Source organism: Camellia sinensis, chromosome 5 (genome assembly GCF_055761805.1).
Source record: "Camellia sinensis isolate YWXY chromosome 5, ASM5576180v1, whole genome shotgun sequence".
NCBI lineage: Eukaryota > Viridiplantae > Streptophyta > Magnoliopsida > Ericales > Theaceae > Camellia > Camellia sinensis.
Window position 1 is genome coordinate 189,585,340 of NC_138965.1, and position 21,929 is coordinate 189,607,268.

Here is a 21,929-nt window from a genome sequence, read left to right on the forward strand (position 1 = left end):
ATAACTGAAAACTTAAAAAAAGAATCATAAATTTTCAACAAGTTGAGGATCACAAAGGAGAAACATTGGGTCGAAAAATTGAGTCGTGTTTGATTGAGTGGAACATTGATAGCATATTCACCTTAACAGTTGATAATGCTAGTTCTAATAATTTTACCATTCAATATTTGAAAACGATAACCAAAGATTGGAAGGGGACTATTTTGCAACATGAGTTTATTCATATGCGTTGTTGTGCACATATTCTTAATCTCGTTGTGAGTGATGGGTTGAAAGAAATGGATGATTCTATTGCCAACATTAGACTTGCGGTGAGATATGTGAGGTCTTCTCTTCATAGGCATGATGTTTTTAAGAAGTGTGCGGCCACACTCAAACTTGATTCAAAAGCTCCTGTATGCCTAGATGTACCAACTAGGTGGAACTCTACCTATTTGATGTTAGAGGCCGCCGAAAAGTATGAGAAGGCTTTTAACCGATTGAAGTTTGTGGATTCCAACTTTGAACCTTATTTCAAGGATGTTGATGGTGGCATAAGAAGAAGTCCGAATGAGTTAGATTGGAAAAAATATAGAATTTTTTTGACGTTTCTAAAATTATTTTATGTTGCAACTAAGAAATTTTCGGGGTCTCTATTTGTTACTTCCAATGCTTTTTACAAAGAAATATTTGTTATTGAAAGCAAAATTAACCAATTAATTTTGGAGGAGGATGATACTTTGAGCACAATGGCAAAGACTATGAAACTAAAGTTTAGCAAGTATTGGGCGGATGGAAGTAAGATCAATTTGTTGTTGTATGTTGCGGTAGTTCTTCATCCTACCAAAAAAATGACATACTTAGAGTTTTGTTTTTCCAATTTATTTCTTAGAGATAATAGGAAGGTGAAAGATATGGTAGACAAGGTTAAGAGTTGTTTGAGTCGTTTATATAGCCATTATGTCACACTTTATCCTTTAAATGAGAAACTTCCAAGTGTGAGTGAAGTTGTGAATATGGTGGAAGATGATGATAATGATGATCCTTATTCTTTAGTTGACTCCCAATTTAATTCCTATTTGGAGGGGCGATGCACTAGTGGATCTAAGTCGGAATTGGAACAATATTTATCCAAGGTTGAACATTTTGCAAAGAATCAAACATTTGAGATTTTGGATTATTGGAAGGTGAATGCAACCAAATATAGGGTGTTATCACAACTTGCAAGGGATGTGTTGGCCATGCCTATTTCTACTGTTGCATCGGAGTCGGCTTTAGTACGGAAGGGCGTATTCTTGACCCATTTCGTAGTTCACTCTCGCCTTCTATGGTTGAAGCTCTTATATGTACTGAAAATTGGCTTCGAAGCAACCTTCCAATTTCTCTTCGAAAGGCGATAGATGATGTGGAGGAATTTGAGCAATATGACTCGGGTAAATGAGAATTTATTTATCTTCACTTTTATTTGTATTGTTTATTTTTTAATGTAAGTTTTATTAATCTTCTCTTGTTGACTCCTAATTGGGTACTTTGGAGTCAAACTCATCTTCAAGTTCAACCTATAATGTTGATGCTATAATTGATCTCTAATATCCATTTGCTCATTAGTAATTTTTTCATATACTTAACACATTTTCTTACTATATTGAGATGCAATATATAGACATTTGTTTATCTTTTCATTTCTTACTATAATTGAAGATTAAATTATATATTTTTTCAATTTGTTTTTGTGTAGGGTTCATCAACCAAATGCATGGAATTGGAATTGGAATTTGTGAAAGTTGGATTGGATGTGATTCATGATGAAATTTGATATCTTAGAAATGTTTTTATTTTATTTCATGGGTTTGTATTGAATGAAGTTTGACAATAATTTTTTTTTTTAATTGCATTTTGGTTTTGGATGAATGTAAGTTAATGAAATTTTATTTTTATTTTTTTGCATTTTGGATGAATGTAAGTTAATGAAGAATTACTTCTTTCTTTCTTTTTTCTTTTTTCTTTTTTTGTATTTGGGTTAGGAATGATGAATGTAGAATTTTCAATGTAGGATTTTTTTATTTGGGTTATGAATGATAAATGTAAGATGAATGCAAGTTAATGATGAATGTAGATTTTGAATGATTTGTTTAGGTTACGAATTGAATTTGTTGCGTTTTTTATTTTATAAGTTTTAATTCATTAATTATTAATGTTGGAGCATTTTAAAAAATATGAGGAAAAAGGTCTAAAATAAAGATTGACAAAATGGGAGGAAAAAAAAGGTTTAAAAATAAATTTTTGAAAAAAAGTTCAATCCGCAAACCGTCCGCAACCGCCCGCATATCCACGAACCCTATCCTCACAAACCGCAAACCGCATTGCGGACGGTTGCGGGTTGACTTTTTTTCCAAACTGCATAGATGCGGACGAGTCCAAATCGAACCGCAAGCCGCCCCAAACCGAACCGCGGACACCCCTAACTGACAGTAATCAATAACTCAAACTAAAAAATAACATAAAAAAAATAAAAATAAAAAAGCAATTGTCACATGACCTTGATCGTGTATCCGACCAGTGATGTTTCCTCATTTAGTCACATTATTTTTGTTTTTCAAGCCATGTTAGCCATAGCTCTATGTTATTGAATGAATACACCACATAATGTTATGAGAGAACATGATAATTACTCGTGGTTTAGTGTGTGATTTGTCATGTGTTTGTAGTGTAATTGAGAAAAAAATGATATAAACAGTAACAAATTTTATAATTTTTTTACTAATTATTTGTCATGTAAAAAAATAATGAATCAAACTTCTGAAATATGTAAGATAACTTAAATAATATAATATGCATGTGTCACATAAAAATTTAATTTGTATAATATTTCTCAAATAAATATACGTATATAGAGCTCAAAAATGGGGCATACTCCTTATATAACGATTAGTAGATTTATTGTTAGATTGTGAATTGACAGTGCCTCCTTACCACAAATTCTCTAAGCAAGAATCAGGTTATATGTTAAGGTTCTAATGCTTTGACAGATTTAAAGACTTTTTTTTAAACAAATAAATAAGAACCAAGTGAAAGAAATTCAAGCGAACTTCAAGCAATTAGACTAAAAATTTAACTTTGTTGCAATACTTCTAATTTACATCTTATTTTATGGAAGCCTTTATTCTCATTACACTTTATTCCAAACATTTCATTCTTTATCTTTATTATACATAGTTATATTAATATATTTGAAATTTTGATTTTTTCAAGAGTGTATTTTGTGTAAAAAGGTATTACGCAACTATGTATTATAATGACAAAGAAAAAAGTGTATTTAGAGAAAAATTGAGTGAGAATAGCGACTTCCTATTCTATTTGTAAGATACATTTGTAAATTAAAGATGACTCCTACTCTATCATCTAAAACATTTTTTAATTTGGCCAAAAGATCTCTAAACTTTTTTTACTCCTTTTATAGTCCCCTTTCTTTTGACTACTTACATTAGCCAATCATGGTGGTCCCTCTTTTCTCTTTAATCATGGGCTGATTTGTAACTTCATTCAACTGCTTCTGCCTTTGTCAAGAGTAATTTTATAACTACACAAAGGGTGTGTTTGATTGAGGGATAAGGGGAGGATTATTCACTATTGTGATTGTAATCCGGAGGAAACTCTTTATTCGACGTTTTTTTTTTAATTCGACGGACATGGAGTCCGGCCGGACTCTTTATCCTCCATATGGGAGATTATACTATCTTGGGGGGTATGGGACAATTTTGGAAGGATTATTTACTGTTGGGATTAGGTGGTAAAATGACCATTTTGACCCTCTACTATTTAATTATACATTATATTTAGTAAAATTCAATAAAATTTAAATGCCTCAATTTAAAAATAAAATAATTTTTTTTAACTTTTTATTGATGTTTTATTTTAAAATTTTGTTTATATTTTATTTAATTTTATTATTTAAATTTTAGTATATGTTTTATTTAATTTCATTGTTTAATTATTATTATTTTTAAAAACAAATTTATTTAAAATTTTAATTAAAAAATAGCATATATTTTTATTGATATTTTATTTATTTAATTTTTAAAAAATAAATTTATTAAACTGTGTAAAAAATAACATAAAATAAATTTTTATTTAATCTAGCTAAAAATAATTAAAACATTAAAGATATGTTTAATATTACAATTACTTAGTAAATAATTGAAAAGGGGTAAAATAGTTTTTTGTTCATTTATCATATCCAATCGGTCTAACCAAACATTGGGTTTACTAAAAATAGTCATTTCTAGACATCTAATCCCATGAGAAAATAAACACAAAATACATATCCAATCCAACAAAATAGTTCGGGGGATTCACAATCCCAGGATTCAAGTCCGATGGATTCTAATCCCCACTTATCCAGTCCGTCCAATCAAACACACCCAAATTTCTCTCATCTCCATACACATACTTAATGAACACTTTCTCAGTACACATCAAAAAACTAAAATTTCTCAGTGCACATCTCTTTATTTCAATAATAATATCATTTTCAATTTCAAAACCTTAATTTTTCTTCCATCCACCTACTCTTCCTTGCCGCCACTTTTAGCTCTCCATCATCACCACTACTCCTAACTTATCCCCTTCCAAGTTCCATCCTAGATCTCCACAGTAACCTAGAAAGTGGATGGTTCACGGCTTGTGAGAGTGTATAATTCATGACAGAAGATGGTCACAAGCGGAGGGAGAAAGAGATGATGGGAGGGGATGGCGGAGGAGAGAGGTGGCACTGGCGATAGAGAATGGTTATAGTATTTTAGAATTAGAGTTTGGATCAAAAAAGATAAGAGTATTATAATATTTTTATTCTAAGACAAAATTATATTAAGATAAATTTGATTGAGAACTGAAAATAATTAATATATGGAAATAAAATTACCCCCTTGTCAAATTTTGCGAGATATTGTCACTGAATGAGAAGATGAAGTGGGAAACATCAATGCTTGTTCAACTGAGTTGAGTAACTGAATGATTTGAAAGAAGACCATGGCTCATCATCTTCCAATCATCTTCACCACCACATGAAGATGATTCTCATCATCCTCAAAACAACCCTAGGCAACTCTTCTTTCTTTTTTTGGTCATTTGGGTTCTATTTTTTTACATTTCAGGGCTCCCACTTGCGAGAGCTAGTGAGAGCTAAGACACTACTTTCGCTTTCATTGGAGCTAATAATAGTCTCCTGCTCAAGTTGCTTGCGAGGAGGTGAGAAGAAGATGGGCTTTGGAGGCATTTCAATGGCTTCCGCATTGCCACACAACATTTCCACCACTCTTGTCATGGAGGGACGATCTTTCGGATTTATTTGGATGCACCATAGCCCAACCTTGAGCATCTTCCTCGCTATATAAACTTCCTCTCCAACAGCAAAATCTTCAAGCTCCATATTGTCCCTTTCTTCACCAATCATGAGCTTGTCATAAATCCAACCCGAAAACTGTGCTTCACTTGAAGTGTTCGCCTCTGGCTGGGCATGCGTCTTTGCACCAACCATTTCTAGTAACAACATTCCAAAGCTATAAACATCCACTACAAGAAGAAGCACCTTTGGCGACTAAAAATGACCAACTTTTTTGCTTTTTCTGAGATTCGAACCACGGACCTTCTACTTTGTACACCTTTACCAACACACTCCCTCCACTATGCCACCATAAGACCACATGAATATATATGCAATATATATTATTTATATAGTATATTGACCCGTATTAATTTAAAACTATGTATATAAATATAATTATTTTTATTCAATATTAATTTATGTAAAAAATAAATTAATTATTAAAAAAAAAAGGGAGCCACTTTTGGCGACTAAAGTTTTTTTTAGTCGCCAAAAACCTTAGTTTTGGCTACTACCAATAATTTAGTCGCTAAAAAAATTAATTTCCGTCTAAAAATAATCACTTTCGGCGACTAAACTAATTTTTAGTCGCCAAAACCACCACTTTTGCCGACTAAACTCAATTTTAGTCGCCAATTGTCCACTTTTAGCTACTAAAAACTTTTTAGTAGCCAAAAACCTTCACATTTGGCTACAACATTTTTTTTTGTCGGTAAAACACCTACAATCGGCGACCAAACTATTTTTTAGTCACCAAAGCCTATACTTTTGGCTACTAATCTTTTTTAGTCGCCAAAAACCTTCACCTTTGGCTACTAAAATTGTTTTAGTCTCTAAAACCCATGTAATCAGCGACTAATCTGATTTTTAGTCGCCAAAAGTGAAGACTTTTGGCTACTAATTCAATTTTAGTTGCCAATTGTCCTTCTTTCAGCGACGAAATTTACATTTTTGGTCGCCAAAACTGCTTTTTGCTGTAGTGATCTGATTTATGAGAAGGTTTGCCAAGATTTCTGAACAAGATCTCGGGAGCAATATAACCAATGGTTCCTCCTGCTTTTGTCATCGTGACTGCACTTTGATTTCGAGAGTATACTTTTGCCAATCCAAAGTCAGAAATTTTGGGATCAAAATTCTGGTCCAACAACACATTCTGAGGCTTTATATCAAGGTGCAAGATTCGTGAGTCGCAACCATTGTGCAAATACTCTAGTCCATGTGCAACTCCTATGGAAATTTCATGTAATCGTGTAAGTTCCAATGAAACACTTACCTCCCCTTTATGTAACAAATCCCCTAGCGATTTGTTAGGCATGTACTCGTAAACAAGAGCCTGTCTTGAGCCATCCCAACAGAAGCCTACTAAAGGATAACATTAACATGATGAATCCTACCAATGGAGGTGATTTCGCTAAGGAAATTTTGGCTGTTGTCTCTATAATCCATGAGCATTTTGACAGCAATGAACCGGCCATCTGGTGGCAACTTTCCCTTGAAGACATTTCCATATCCACCTTCCCCTAATTTTTCTTTGAAGTTGTTGGTCATCTTCTTTATATCATTGTATGAGTAGTTTGTCAGTAAAGTTGATTGGTAATTCTTAATGAATTCCTTTGCTTTTCTTTCATCTCCTGTCGTTTGATTCTTTCCAAAATATGATGGCTTGAAGATTCTAGCGATTCTCCTTTTGTACTTGAACATGAGCAATAAGACTACAGCAAGCAGAGCACAAATGCTTCCAGTTGCAATACCTACAAAAAGTGCAAAGAATAAATAATGAATTAATCGCCCATTTGGTGCAATTTATTGTAAGCTAAAAACCCGATAATCAAAAAGTAGAAGCCAAAATTATATTCCCACTAATTTCTCAATAATCAGTTTTTTTTCCCAGCTTATTTAAGTTATTTTCGCTTTGTAAAGTTGTAAACAAAAACTTTGTCAAATACTAGCAAATTCCTAAAATAGCAAAAGCTATAAGAAACTGCAATAAGCTGCACCAAATAGCCCCAAAATCAATTTTTGACATGATGTGCCTCAATCTCGTAAATCAAGTTCAATGTTGATATAATGCCTAATTGAAATTCAGTTGCCTAGGTTAGTAATGGGAGCTTGGGTTTGTCAAGAATGATTGATTACTTCCAATAGAATGTTGGTCTGTTGTTGCAGAAATGAATTATTCATTGCTCATCACAAGATGGTGAATTCTTGCTGCATTGCCAGAGAAATTGGCGTGAAACAACATTGTAGCATTATGAGATGCTTTGGGTTAAGTTGAATTTCTTACTTTGCCAGGTTTCCACAAGAATGAGGGTATACCTACAATGAGCTTCCATCTATTTGATTTTTGCCTGCAAGGTCCAAGGATGGAATCTTAAAAGTAAACAGTATGCTGAGTGTAAAAATGAGGATTGAAAGTTCTTTATCAAACAAAAGTCATAAATTATTCAAAGATAAGAAAAGAAACAGAATGAAAAGGTTTTAGAAATTCAGCGTCAACCAACCACAATTAAAATATCAATAAAAGCTTAGGTAAAGAGCATTTATAGTTCTAAAGAAATGGATTCCTGTCACCAACTTCAAATAATTGGGACAAAGGTTTAGTTGAGTGGAGTGTTCTTCTTCTAGTAAAGAGTAGAATAAACTTCTCTACCATTGTTGGCACAGAAATGCCTGAAATCATCATCACTGTTCGACTCAATTAAGCATTTTACATGTTTGCAACATTGTCTAATAAAAGTTGTTGATTTAAATTCTCATGTGAGCAATGTGAGTGCGCTTATGAAACTGAGGTTCCATGTGTTTTGGAGGGAAATTGATTGTGGAATTGATCTGTTCCTTCTCTCTCATCCATGGGAAGTTTTTAGGGTAAATTACACTAACACCCCTGGGATTTGGTCCAATTACATTCACCCCTTGACGTTCTGAAAATTACATTCTCATCCCTGTGTTAATAGTCTCATTTCACAAGACCCCTTACTTATATAAAGGCAACAACATCTATTAAACAACGGAAATTACATTGAAAAAAAAAAAAAGTAAAGCAAAGGAAAAAAAAAAAAAAAAAGTAAAATAAAATAAAGCAAGAAAAGAGAGAGTGCATGAAATCAATATCTTTATTCCGCCTAAATATTTACAATGATAGGAGATTAGTGTAATTTTCCAAATGTTAGGAACTAACATGTATTAAATCCAAACTTCAAGAGGTGCATGTGTAATTTACCCAAGTTTTTACAACTGTCTTAAATTTCTTGCATTTTACCATATGCCATTTTTATCTTCGAAAAATGTCATATGCAGATCTACAGGCTGATAGAAACAAAAAGTATGAAAGTGATAAATAAAAAATTTATAAAAATAATTATTAAAAAAAAAAAAAAAAAGGATGAGAAAGTGATAATTAATGTTATATGCTTAATTAGAGCATACTGGATAAATTTAACCCATTTGATAATCAATGTTGTTCAATCATGCATCTCAAATGACTTTTAGCTTTAAAAAATAAGGCCACAAACACAAGAATTTCAAAAATCTTTGGATTTGTTTGGTTTGTATCTCAAGATATAATTATTTTTGAGAAAAAATTTCAAAATTTTGTTTGGTTCAAATTTTTTGAATTTTTTTTTCAAAATCACTTTCTCTCTCCTCTCTCCTACTCAATCATTTTTTTCTCACACATATCTACTCAACTACAATAAAATATCAAGTCATCCCAAACTTCAAAACTATTTTCAAAATATACACCCAAACAAACAAAAAAAATTTCTAAGTTGTGTTTGTTGAATTCACCCCATGTAAAGGAGGTGTCTCTCTTCCATGGGAACACACACAAAGGTCAAGGAAGGAGGCTACCAACCATGTCAAAGAAGGAGGCTGCCGAAGTCAAGCATGGAGGCTGCCCAAAGGCTCTCCCACCTACTCCCTCACCTATAAATGGAGGTTGAGAGGAGAGAGCAAAGTGTGAGCAAACCGTGAGACAACAAAGAGTGCGAGAGATGTGAGGCGGAGAGACCGTCACCCTCGGTGTGAGCGAGGGAGACGGGTGAGTGGCTGAGTGAGGAGAGTGTGAGCTCCTCCTCTATTGTAATCTTTCTGTAATCTCCTCATTGGTATAGTGATAACCGGTTACTCTCCCGTGGACGTAGGCATTGGGCCGAACCACGTAAAATATTGTGTCTCCTTATGTGTGGGTGTGTTTTTCTGCTTGCAATGATTTCTATAAGGTCTTGGGCGGGATCCCAGATCCCAACAAGTGGTATCAGAGCCTCGTCGGTGGCGTTTCGGAACAAAAACAGCGTGTTGTCCGAAACTGCCCAGAAATCAAGTTGCTCGAAATCAGGTTTTTAGCATACCAGGAGCAAGGGCTCGAGAAGAGGAGTCCAACCATATAAAGCAGACACCCAGAGGAGTTGGCACGCGCCCCCACGCGCCGCCTGAAGAAGGCGCGTGAGGCCCAGTCTCTCCACGCGCCGCCACGCGCCGTGAAGGCAGCCGGCGCGTCGTCCCAGTCTCAGGCACGCGCCCCACGCGCGGATGAAGGAAGAAGACGAGTGGGGGAGGCGCGTGTGTGGCACGCGCGTGCCACGTCAGCAGCCACGTCAGCTGCCACGTCATCCGCAGGAGGAAGAATCCTGTGTTTCGCGGCTACGGTGCAGCCGCAGATCTGAGGCGTACAAAATGTTTTGGCTAGATCGAAGCCATTTGGAGTCCGTTTTTGGTGATCCAATAGTCGTTTCCGACTATTTGGAGTATTCCGGACACATCTGTACGGTCAGATTTTGGAAATGGAGTTTCTGTAAAAAGAAGTTTTTTTTTTTAAAAGTGGCAGACGGCGTCAGGGCAGTGGACGGAATATTCTGTTGGTACACGGAATATTCCCTGAACTTCTGAAAATTGCAATTTGGCCCAGAATTTTCAGAAAATTGTGGTGTGGCCCAGTTTTCGGGGAAAGTTTTTCAGTGAGGTCCCTGGAAATGCAGCGAAGGTTGGTCCTAGCTAAACGGACCGCTCCGGACGCAACCGCGAGGACAGAATAGTGAAATTCTGAACGGTTTGGAAAGATTGTCAAAACATGGGTGTTTGCCATCTTCAATACTCGAAGGAAGGTTGCCGGATATTGTGGAACGCTGCGGATTCACTGAAGAGGTTAGAATGGGCAGATTCTGACCAGATTGGACAACCAGATACAGATTGAGATAGATCATTGAAGACCAGAGGAGATCAGGCTTGATCAAATGGCAGATCGAGGGAGATCAGGATTGGTCAGGGGCGATCAGAGGATTGCAGACATGATTATCTCAAAGGTCTAGGAAAGTTCTGTCAAAAAGACACTGTCTAAGGAGACTGGTTCTTAAGTGGGACCGGTTGTGACCCCACCAGTCTTTCCTGGGAACTTTCCTGGTTGTTGAGGTGATCGGAGGATCTGGTTCAATCAAAAGAGAAGACCATTCATCGACGGATAGATGATTTGGCAACCAGTACAGGCTCAGGGAAATACTGTGGCTGTTGGAGCTACTGTATACGAGAAGGTACTAATGGTATGTGGACATGTAGAACAATAGTTGCAGAGGAGCATACTAAGCGCAGAAGTACAATTGCAGACGTGCAACAGTGCAAGGGTACGCTAGAGTGTCGTACAGAGGCGCGAGAAGAGTGTGCAGCAGCGGGTTGTTGACAGTTCACAGGAATTTCCAGACAGAGAAATTGAGACAGGTAAAACGCAAGAGTGCGTGCCAAGGAGTGGCAAGTCTTATTTCTCTATGGTGGTTTCTTTAGTTCCATGGCAGCGGAGGATAGAGTTGATGCGGATCTCTCAGGCGAGCTCGACGCAAGGAGACCAGAAGCCATGGGTACGGGCACTATGCAAGGAATTGCATAGCTGACGATGCTTTGACAGATGGAGCTACTGTCAACCATCAATCTACTGGACAGCAAATCAGGGATTGCAAAGGCACAGACAACAAGCGTATGTGGAAACGCCAGGAGGTTGTTCAGAAGTGCAGAAGGGCAAAGGCTGGTTGTTCAGAAATAAGCTCCGAGCAAGGAAACTTGAGGATGTTGATGTGTCAAACTCTGAAGTTTTCTAGTTGCTCCAGTGTTCATCATGCAAGGAGTTGCATGATAGTCAAGGGCATCCAAGCAGGGGGTGCAGGACATCCAATCAGGGGGTGTCGGATATCTTGGTTGCGCAAGTTCAAGCATAGCAGGTATAGACATCCGAGACAGAAGCATGGAAGAGATCTGTGAGAGATAGGAGCAGTGGCTCTCTCCAAATCAGAGAGTGGTGTGAGTTGAGTTGAGGATGTAGGATTCCCTCCTCCTCTTATATCTCTGGTGTATTATCTCTAGCTTCAGGGGGTGCAAGCATCTCAGTGAGGAGATGCAGACTATGCTGAAGACATCCGAGACAGAAAGTGTGGAAGAGATCTGTAGGAGATAGGAGCAGCGGTTCTCTCCAAATCAGAGAGTGGTGTGAGTTGAGTTGAGGATGTCGGATTCCCTCCTCCTCTTGTATCTCTGGTGTTTTATCTCTAGCTTCAGGGGATGCAGCGTCTCAGTGAGGAGATGCAAACTATGTTGAATTTGGGCGTGACAAGATTAGCAGCAGTATGTGCAGTGGATCACCTCACATGGGTTGAGGGGGTGATTTGTTGAATTCACCCCATGTAAAGGAGGTGTCTCTCTTCCATGGGAACACACACAAAGGTCAAGGAAGGAGGCTACCAACCATGTCAAAGAAGGAGGCTGCCGAAGTCAAGCATGGAGGCTGCCCAAAGGCTCTCCCACCTACTCCCTCACCTATAAATGGAGGTTGAGAGGAGAGAGCAAAGTGTGAGCAAACCGTGAGACAACAAAGAGTGCGAGAGATGTGAGGCGGAGAGACCGTCACCCTCGGTGTGAGCGAGGGAGACGGGTGAGTGGCTGAGTGAGGAGAGTGTGAGCTCCTCCTCTATTGTAATCTTTCTGTAATCTCCTCATTGGTATAGTGATAACCGGTTACTCTCCCGTGGACGTAGGCATTGGGCCGAACCACGTAAAATATTGTGTCTCCTTATGTGTGGGTGTGTTTTTCTGCTTGCAATGATTTCTATAAGGTCTTGGGCGGGATCCCAGATCCCAACAGTGTTTGGTGTGATTTTGAAATCAAATTTCCACCTTTATATTTGAATGCTATGTTTGGTAAGAGTTATCAAATTATGATTCCAAATCAATTTCAAAACACATTTTGAAAACATTTTGGTAAACTAGACAATTTTTGAATTTTTTGTTTACCCGGTCATCCACCCGGACATCCTCTCGGATGTTCAGCCGGTTGACCGGAACAGTACATTTTTTTTTTTTTTGCAATTGTCAATTGCCGCCTGTTATTTGGAGAAAAAAAAAATTATATTTGTTTTTGATATTTTTAAATATGCAAATTATTTTTTTAGACCAAAATGACATTATTTTTTTGAATTAAATTTTAAAAAGATTTTGGTTATGAGTTTTGAATAGAATTGTCAATAGAGTTTTGAGTTGTGTGTTTGGTTATGAGTTATAAATTTTTAAATTAAATTTTAAAAACTCTTTTCAAAACTCATAACCAAACAACTTTTCTCATTTCATATGTCATATCAAAAATTTAAAACTCAATGCAAAACTAAATTCCAAAACTCTTTTCAAAATTCATAACCAAACAAATTTTCTTTTTTCAAATCATAATTTCAAAACGCACGATTTCAAATTACAACTCTATTCTCAAATCATAATTTTAAAACTCAGCCAAACACTACCCTAAACTCTCTCCCCAATTTTTTTTTTTTTTTTTTTTTTGAAAATTTATCTCAAAACACAAACCAAATACACCATTATAAGTCCAGAATTATAACGTGCACAAGCAAGGATGATATTAAGTGTGAACATAACCTTTTTTTTTCTTCTTCTTTTTTTTAAAATTATTTTTACAATAGGTAGAAAGAGAGTATGGAAGAGACAAGTTTTGATCACAACAGTGAGACTCCAACTCCGTAAGGAAGCAACTTATTTACAATAGGTTCATCAAGAGTGAAAACAATGAGCGTAACAATCGTGTGACAGATTTGGGGAGCATACTGTGTTGGGTGCATAATAGGTACTGTTGTGCGGTCCTATGGGCTTATTTCGGGGTCCGTTTTGATAATCCGAACTGTTCACGTTTTAGAATATATCAAGTAGAACATACCTGAAAAAAATTAAGTTAATCGGATATCATTAACCCTTTCATTCACTCATATTTGTATCTTCAAAAATAAATGACATTGTGATTTAAAGTATTAAAATGAATACAAATGTGAGTGGATGAAAAGGTTAACGATATCTGATTAACTTAATTTTTTACAGGTATATTCTACTCAATATATTCTCAAATGTGAACGGTTCAAATTATAAAAACAGATCCCAAAATAAGCCCATAAAGCCGCACCACAGTACCTACTGTGTTGGGTGCATAAAAGGAACCCCAACTCCCTATGGTGACTCCTATCGTGCTGATACAAACATCTTTTATATACAAACTAGAAAGTTTAGAAATTTCTTGCTCATCATAAATGTAGCACGCAATAATGAAATTTCAAAATTTAAAATAGGACAATATGATTGGAATAACTCATGCGAGAAAAAAAAATTTACCTTACATGGTTGAATTATGTGTAATGTAAACTAATTAAAGAAAGGAGAAAAACAAAAAAAGGCCGAATAACAACAACAATTGCCTAAATTACAACTGGCCCTCATTAGTTTAAAGAAATTATATTGACCTCCGTTGAGTCGCATTACACTTTAACTCACGTTGTTAGGGATCCATCAGAGAGCTGTCATTAACATTTTTTTTAATATTGTACTTTACCCTTAATTTACTATGATGTGCAAGCCTTTAAAGAATATAGCCTAAAAATTAAAATCTTGAAACGTAATGAGCCGAGATAAAACCTTTTAAAACTTTGGGTGTGTGTGATTGTTTAGAGTTTTGGGGTTTGGTATGGGAATTGAGTCAAGAATGTGATTTTTAGTGTTGTGGATTTGCGAATTTTTACAAGGTTTCCCCCTCTTTTTGGCTGTTGGTTTCTTTGTGGCATTTCTCTGTGGCCAGGAAAGGTGGGCTACAAAGGATATGCAAGTTACAAAGGATGTGCAACGGGAAGATGATATGGAGGACATTTTTGTCTTTTAACAGAAAATGTCCACTCACTTTTTTATTTCTCGTCTTTCTATTTTTTAGACCCATATGCTGGCCTTGTTTGGTTTGTTTTTCAGAAAAAATTTTGAAAAAAATTCTCTACAAACAAATTTTCAAGAATAATCAAATCAAACAAATTTTTTCAAAAAAAATCTCAAAATTTTGTTTGGTTACCTACTTTCCAAAATCACTCTCTCTTTCTCATATACATCAAATCAATCACTTTTTTTAAAACTCTCTCCCCAAAATAATTTTCCAAAACCATTTCTAAAAAAAGGCAAACCAAACAAGTTTCGTACTTTGTATCTCAAAAACTACTCTACAAACACAAACCAAACACATTTGGAAATAAATTTAGAAAAGAAAAAGGAAAATGTGTGTAAAATTATGTAAAATATAGGTATATTTTATTTACATTTCACTTTTTTTTTTTTCCTTCCTAAATTCTTAACCAAACGCAACGTTAAGAAAGGCGCATGTCAATTTATCATAATAATGGAGTTAGTGATTTGGATTTGGACTAGATAATTATCAAGGTCCGTGGAATTTGCACAAAAATTGAAGAGGGGAAGAAAATACGGGTAATTCTATTTTTACACCCACATTTTTACAGTGGCAAATTTTATTTCCACATATCTAATTATCTTAATGTACATACTTAATAAAATATTATTTTAATGGCAATTATACTCTAAACTAAAATGACCGTAATGGACATCTACTAGCACCCATAATATTATATGAAAATATTATCTGTACACATTTTTTAAAAATAAAAAATTCTCAATGTATACCTTTTGAATAAAAAAAAAAAAACTAAATTCTAATTTTCCCATTATTGTCACTTTGTTTGCTACATACTCTATACTCCTTTATTGCTTGCAAATCAATACTCTTATAATAACTCTCATATTGCTTTAATCTCTAAATTTATACTCTATTAGTGGTGAAAATGTTAGTTTTTTTTCGTGCATAACTTCTTCTCTTTTTTTCCTTTCGCGGTTTTTAGTTAGACAACCAATGTAGAATTATTTCATTATATTCGGACATTAACTGTTGAATTTTTTTATTTTTTGTGGAACAAATTTGTCGAACTAATCACTTTTATTCAAAAGTTAAGTTTTGAATTAAATATATAATTTCGAAAAATTAGAGCCGAAATTCCCAAACCGAAAAACATAAAAGAAATAATAAATAAGTAAATAAATAAATAATAAAAAAACGAGGATTTTATAGCAATTGAGTGCATAGAGATCTGAAAATAGTAAATGCAATAACAAAATAGAAAGATGCCTCATTTTCAACAATATTTTAGAGAATTTTCAATGGTGTTTTTAATGGAGGTTCAATAAGGTTTTTAATGGAGGTATTCAATGGAGGGCTGTGTTTGGTTGTAATTTCAAAACGTGATTCTACACTATAGTTTGAGTATGATGTTTGTTTAGTGTTTTGGAATCACGTTTCAAACGCTCTGCAGAGAGCTCTGTCTCTGCTCCGTCTCAGTCGCGCATTTCAGCATTTTTTTTTTTTTTAAACTTTGCCTAAGGGACGTCCGACCGGTTGACCGGAACAGTGATTTTTTTTTTTTTGCAATTGATTTATATAATCGAAAAAACATTTTCTGAAATTTTTAAAATTTTTTATGTGTTTTAAAATAATTTTGAGTTGTATGTTTAGTTATGAGTTGTAAATTTTTATATCACATATCAAATGTTACATCAATAATTCCCCACTCAAATCAAAACCCTTTTCAAAACTATTTTCAATACTCTTTACCAAACAAATTTTCTACACTCAAATCATAATTCCACAACACACAAACTCAAAATACAACTCATACTCTCAAATCACATTTACAAAACTCTACCAAACGCTACCTTTGTTTTCACTTCACACTATGGTCTTGAATAGTCTTCAATTGGGTCTACAAATATTGAAGTAGGGTCACTCAACAGTTGTGTGGAAAGGAGAGTTGAGTAGTGTGTGTACAATAATTATGAGTGAAAGGTATAATTGTAACTTTCAGTGTGTAGATTGAGAAAATTAATTAATAAGTGAGTGTACTAAGAGAAGATGTGCAATGAGGTAATTAAGTGTGTGAAAATAGAATTTCCCTTTCACAGTACCTACCAAACTTTAATTTTTTTTATTACAATTTTGTCCCTCAAGTAAATTATATTTTTGGACAAAATCCTAAACTATAACTTCTTAGTACACATTACAACTAACCACTATTGCACCTCCGTCTTTGGCGCAGTCGCCTCTCTAGCCCCCATCGGCCCTTCCCATCTCTCCTGATGCCACATCCTCCTTTTCTAGTCCCTGTCGTGCCTCCTTGTGATCTTCTTCCTCATTTTTCTTTTTTTGTTCTTCTTATATGTTAGCTGAAACCCTAGATATCTCTCTCTCTCCTCTTTGTGAAGTGGAGTTCACAGGGGGTGGGGGCTATGATGGTCATTAATGGTGGATCTATGGTCACGATGGATGGAAGTTGCAGTGGAGAGCTAAGAGGGTAATGGGACACGAGGGTAGGGATTGCGATGGTGGTAGGGTAACAAGGGAAAAAAAAGTGGAATATGGGCAATGCCTAAAGGGGAGCGAATAAGTAGGGGCAATCAGGGGATTGTGACAAGCAGGGGAAACATTTGAGGAGGAATAGCGATCGACAGCCAGTGATGGCAGCGGTTAAGATAAAATGAGACCAATTTGGTATTATTTAAAAAATGAAAAATTCCAAATTCATACCCAAAAAAAAAAAAAAAAAAAAAATTAACAAAAATGATGTGACAAAGTGATTATTATAAATAAATTCATTTTTAGTGATATTTTATTTTGAAATAAAAAATTTACAACGAATTATATAATTATGTATAAAAATTACTCATTCCGTCTCAAAATATTAGTCCATTTTCAAAAATTAAGTGCTATTTTGGCAACAGAGTTTTACGCTGCGTCTGCTGAGAACGCCAACGCCGTAGACGCCAGCGTTTTGGAGCAAAAGTTGAGTTGGGATTGTGATTATAATCAATTATATGAAATTACAATACTACCCTCATGATTGGTGCAGGATCATACAGGCCAATATATTATATTGGGTGAGGGCATTTTGGTAATTCTATAGTTGTACACCATGACATGACAACTTAGAAAAATATTATCTAAAAAAGTAAAAAAACAGCTTTTTATCAACTTCTCAAATCACTTTATGAAAAATTCAAAAATCTTGGTTAAAAGCAAAAAAGTTGATTTTTACCACATTCCCAAAATAGGCCTAAGTACAAAAATAATATAAATTTCTTATTTTGCCATTCTTTTAAATTCATTAATAACCTAAAAAGTACAATTATGATATTGATATTCCTCAAAAAAATGTACTATCAACTGGTAATTTTAAAAAATCAATTTTTTAAAAGTGCAATAATTATATTACTAAAAAATATTAGGCTGTGTTTGGAATGATTTTCAAATCATAATTCTACCCACACATTCTAATATCATGTTTGGATAGGGTTTTCAAACTATATTTTCACAACAAACAGAAAACTTTGTGCCAGGTGGGATTTTCAAAAAAAAAAAATGAAATTTGGCCTAACTGGTCGTCCCACCTGTCGTCCGGCCGATTGACTAGAACAGTGCATTTTTTTTTTTTCAAATGACATGTTAATTTTTATATATTCAAAAAAAAATATTTTTCGAATTTTTTAAAAAAAATTATGAGTTTTAATAGAATTTTAAATTGTGCGTTTAGTTATGAATTATAAGTTTTTGTATCAAACATTATATGTCACATCAAAAATTTCTCACTTAATTCAAAATTATTTTCAAAATTCATTCACCAAACAAATTTTTACATTCAAATCATAATTCTAAAATTCACAAATTCAATATACAACTCATTTTTTCAAATCATATTTAAAAAATTCTACCCAACGCTACTTTAAATTCTTCAAAAACCCATTATTTTGGAAGAGTAGAGTATATATAATTTTTTTTTTTTATTTGTATAGCACTATACTTAAAAAATAATGACGTAGATAGAATCAAAAGTATGAAGTAATGTGTGGTGTAGAATTTCGGAAAAGCACTTACTTAATACAGCCGCCCTGACAGAAGCAGACTATTCTCCTGGAGCTGCCGTCGTATCCACACCGTCCACCTGTCTTCTGACAAACATCGCAGTCGGTGATATTAGGCCATCCCAGCTGAAACCCATTTACTCAACACTTTGGCAAGAAGCATCTGAGAACCATCACCACTACCGTTGGTGATATTATTAAGCAGAGGCAAGCTTGCACCAGACACAGGCAAACTCACATGCTCGCACCCAATCGGCATCTCCTGCGGACCCACAGGCCGACGAGTACTCCCACCCCTAATGTAAGCCCAGTAATTCCCATCTTTGCAACTGTAATCACCCACAACTTCATTAAAGAATCTACTGGGGAGAACATTCGGACACTTGAAGACGGTGAGGTTGACACCTCCCACAGGAAGAGCTAGGGCTGCGCCGCCGCCGACGGTGCCGTTGGAAATTGAATTTGTGAGGTTCTCAAGAGACGTACACGAACCTAATTTAATTTCGTTCATTAGCGTGTGGTCGACGACGGTGACGAGAAGGTCCGATAAGAAGAGTTGTTTAACTTGGTAGTGGCGGCCGGAGAACTCGATGCTGCTGGGGATGGATGAGGAATGGTCGCAGGTGATTTGGAAACCAGGGAGACCACAGACAAATTGGGCCGAGCCGAAGGATGAGAAGGGCGAGAAAGGGAAGCTGAAGGTTATGTTGCTGCAATTGAATGGTGGGCAGAGGTCGTAATTTGAGCTCTGTTCTTGGGTTTGAGATTGGGTATGATTGATTAAGGTGGTGGATGCGATTAGGAAGAGTAGAATAGTTGGGAGGAAGATGAGAGAATCAGTTTGGCTCGTCATTGATTTGGAAACTTTGTAAAAATTTCTCCCTCTCTCTGCTACTTAAATAGGAAGTCAAGTCAGCCAATAGAAGACTTTAGATTGTTTGGGATATTTTAAATTAGTATATTTTTTGATTTTTTACAAAATATGTGTTGAGTATGGATTGAGTTTGAAGTGGTTTAGTAAGGAGGTGATGTGACTTAAATATGATAGTAACTTTTTGACTTTTTAAACTTATGACAAACAAGGCCTTGGTTATTTGAAAAGTGTTAGATTAGTATATTTTTTTATTTTTTATAAAAAAAAAATGTGATATATGAGTTGAGTTTAAAATAATGTGGTAAAGAGATGATGTGACCCAAATAAGATGGTTGTGACCCAAATAAGATAATATGTTAAAATAGTTTTTGCTATTTTAATTTTGGCACATGCCAAACAAACATTTAAGTGATTTGAGAAGGTGGTTAAAAGTTGACTTTTTAATTCTTTTTGATTTTTTTTTAATCCTTTTGTGTGTAAAAAAATATGAGAGGTGATGTGACTCCAAATGAGTTAAAAGATAAAAGCTAACTTTTTTTTTTTAGCTTCCCAAATGGCCCTTTAATGCGATCCATATATATATATATATATATATATAATAAAATTTAAGATTGGACATAAGATTATTTGAACCGTACAACCCGCTCAACCCGAACCGATCTGCATACAAATGGGCGATTTTGCAGATACAATGTAGGCGGATACAGTTTGGAATATGGCATAATTCCAGATTGCGGGTTTAACCCGCACCCGCAAAAACCCGCCCACACTTAGACTTTTTTTATTTTTATTTTTAAACTTGGACCGTTGTTATTTTTTTATTGCATTTTGGATGAATGTAAAAATTAATGAAGAATTACTTTCAGTTAAATTTAGGATTTTGAATTATTTTACTTTAATAGTATTGTTGGGTAGTAGATAGTGAATGAGATTGATGATTTAATTTAGGATTTTGAAAGATGTCCATTTGTTAGTTTATGATTTGATTTAAAAGTTTAAAATTTTGAATGATTTGTTTGTATTAAGAATTGATTTTGTTGTATTTTTAATTTTATAAGTTTTAATTCATTAATTATTAATGTTTGAGCATTTTAGAAAATTGGAGGAAAATGACCCAAAATAAATATTTACAAAATGGTAAAAAAAAAATGTTCCAAAATAAATTTTTAAAGAAAAAAGTCCAATCCTCAAACCGTCCGCAACCGCCCCCATATCGGCGAACCCTATCCGCACAAACCGCAATTCGCACTGCAGGTGGTTGCGGGTTGAATTTTTCTCAAATCGCATACATGCGGGGGAGTCCAAATCGATCCGCAAACCGTCCAAAACTGAACCGCAGCCACCCCTAGTAAAATCTATATTACACTTACAAAATGTCTATATTACACTTATACTTTATCAAAATTATCACCTTATATCTTTATTTTCTTGAGGAATTGACCAGTAAATTCTGTTTTATAGACTTGTAATCCATAAGGCCCTAAACATTTTTTTGGTGACGAAGTGGTCCCTTAAATTATTTGTTGACTGTTTTGTCATTGTTAGTACAGTTGGGGACAGGTGGCGTATAAGGAAAGTGGTAGGGTGTTTGTATGTCACGTTGTTCAAAAAGGGCATTAGTAGCTTTTTAAAGTTTGGTTATTTTTGACACGTGCAATGTGGGATGTGAATTCCTTACGAATTGCTTTTTGTCGCGTGACATGAAGACACGCAATAATTCAATCAAATTGGGTCTGCTACATTGTAATGTTACATGTCATATTTAGAGGGGGGAAAAAATACACAAAGGAATTTTTATTTTTTTAGAGTGTCACAACATACCCGTCATGTTGTCGCTAAGAAATTTTTTTTTTAAGTGTCATATCATACCTACCACGTTGTCACATTTGGAAAAAATACACTAAGGAGTTTTTAATTTTTTTGGAGTGTCACATTAATACCTGTCACATTACAGTACCACACTATACATGTCATACATTCCCCAAAAAAAAAAACTTCCCCAATTAACTAGTGAGGGTATATCTATCTAACCAATACCCATCAAAGTTTGAAAAAGGACTTACAGGTCACACACTACATCTAATAAGGACTCCTTAATCAACAATTTAAAACGTAGAATCAAATGGTACAGAAGGTCTCAAAATAGGACTTTTCAATAAGTTTCTCTATTTTGTTTCTCCAAAAAAAATGAGTTAATTACTTTTTTTCAATCTCTGTAGTTTAATTCAAATTCAAATTCTATTCTAATTTTTATAATTTTAAGTTAAACAAATTGATTCTTACATTTTAAGTGTAGTTTCAATTTAATTTATTTTTTTTGTCCAAATCACAAGTTAAAATTAATAATTATATAATACTTGTCAATTTTTTAAGGTATACATATATACAAAATTAATAGAAGTTGATACTTATTAAACTAAGGTTTCG

The 21,929-nt window shown here is 34.7% G+C and overlaps 2 protein-coding genes and 1 pseudogene across 3 annotated transcripts; 1 reads left to right on the forward strand and 2 right to left on the reverse strand.

Moving 5' to 3' along the window:
- Positions 1-278: 278 nt before the first annotated feature.
- Positions 279-1,379, forward strand: LOC145791960 (zinc finger BED domain-containing protein RICESLEEPER 2-like). Its single transcript, XM_082872418.1, has one exon. It carries the CDS (start codon positions 279-281, stop codon positions 1,377-1,379), a length of 1,101 nt encoding a protein of 366 aa, XP_082728544.1.
- A 2,866-nt stretch (positions 1,380-4,245) lies between these two features.
- LOC145791077 (rust resistance kinase Lr10 pseudogene) lies at positions 4,246-19,910 on the reverse strand (annotated as a pseudogene). The gene is made up of 2 exons (XR_014330726.1): positions 18,642-19,910; positions 4,246-7,113 (listed from the first exon to the last, which is right to left on the reverse strand). The product of XR_014330726.1 is annotated as a rust resistance kinase Lr10 pseudogene (transcript).
- LOC145791961 (LEAF RUST 10 DISEASE-RESISTANCE LOCUS RECEPTOR-LIKE PROTEIN KINASE-like 2.3) lies at positions 5,129-5,515 on the reverse strand. The gene has a single exon (XM_082872419.1). The coding sequence runs from the start codon at positions 5,513-5,515 to the stop codon at positions 5,129-5,131; it is 387 nt and encodes a 128-aa protein (XP_082728545.1).
- Positions 19,911-21,929: the final 2,019 nt, after the last annotated feature.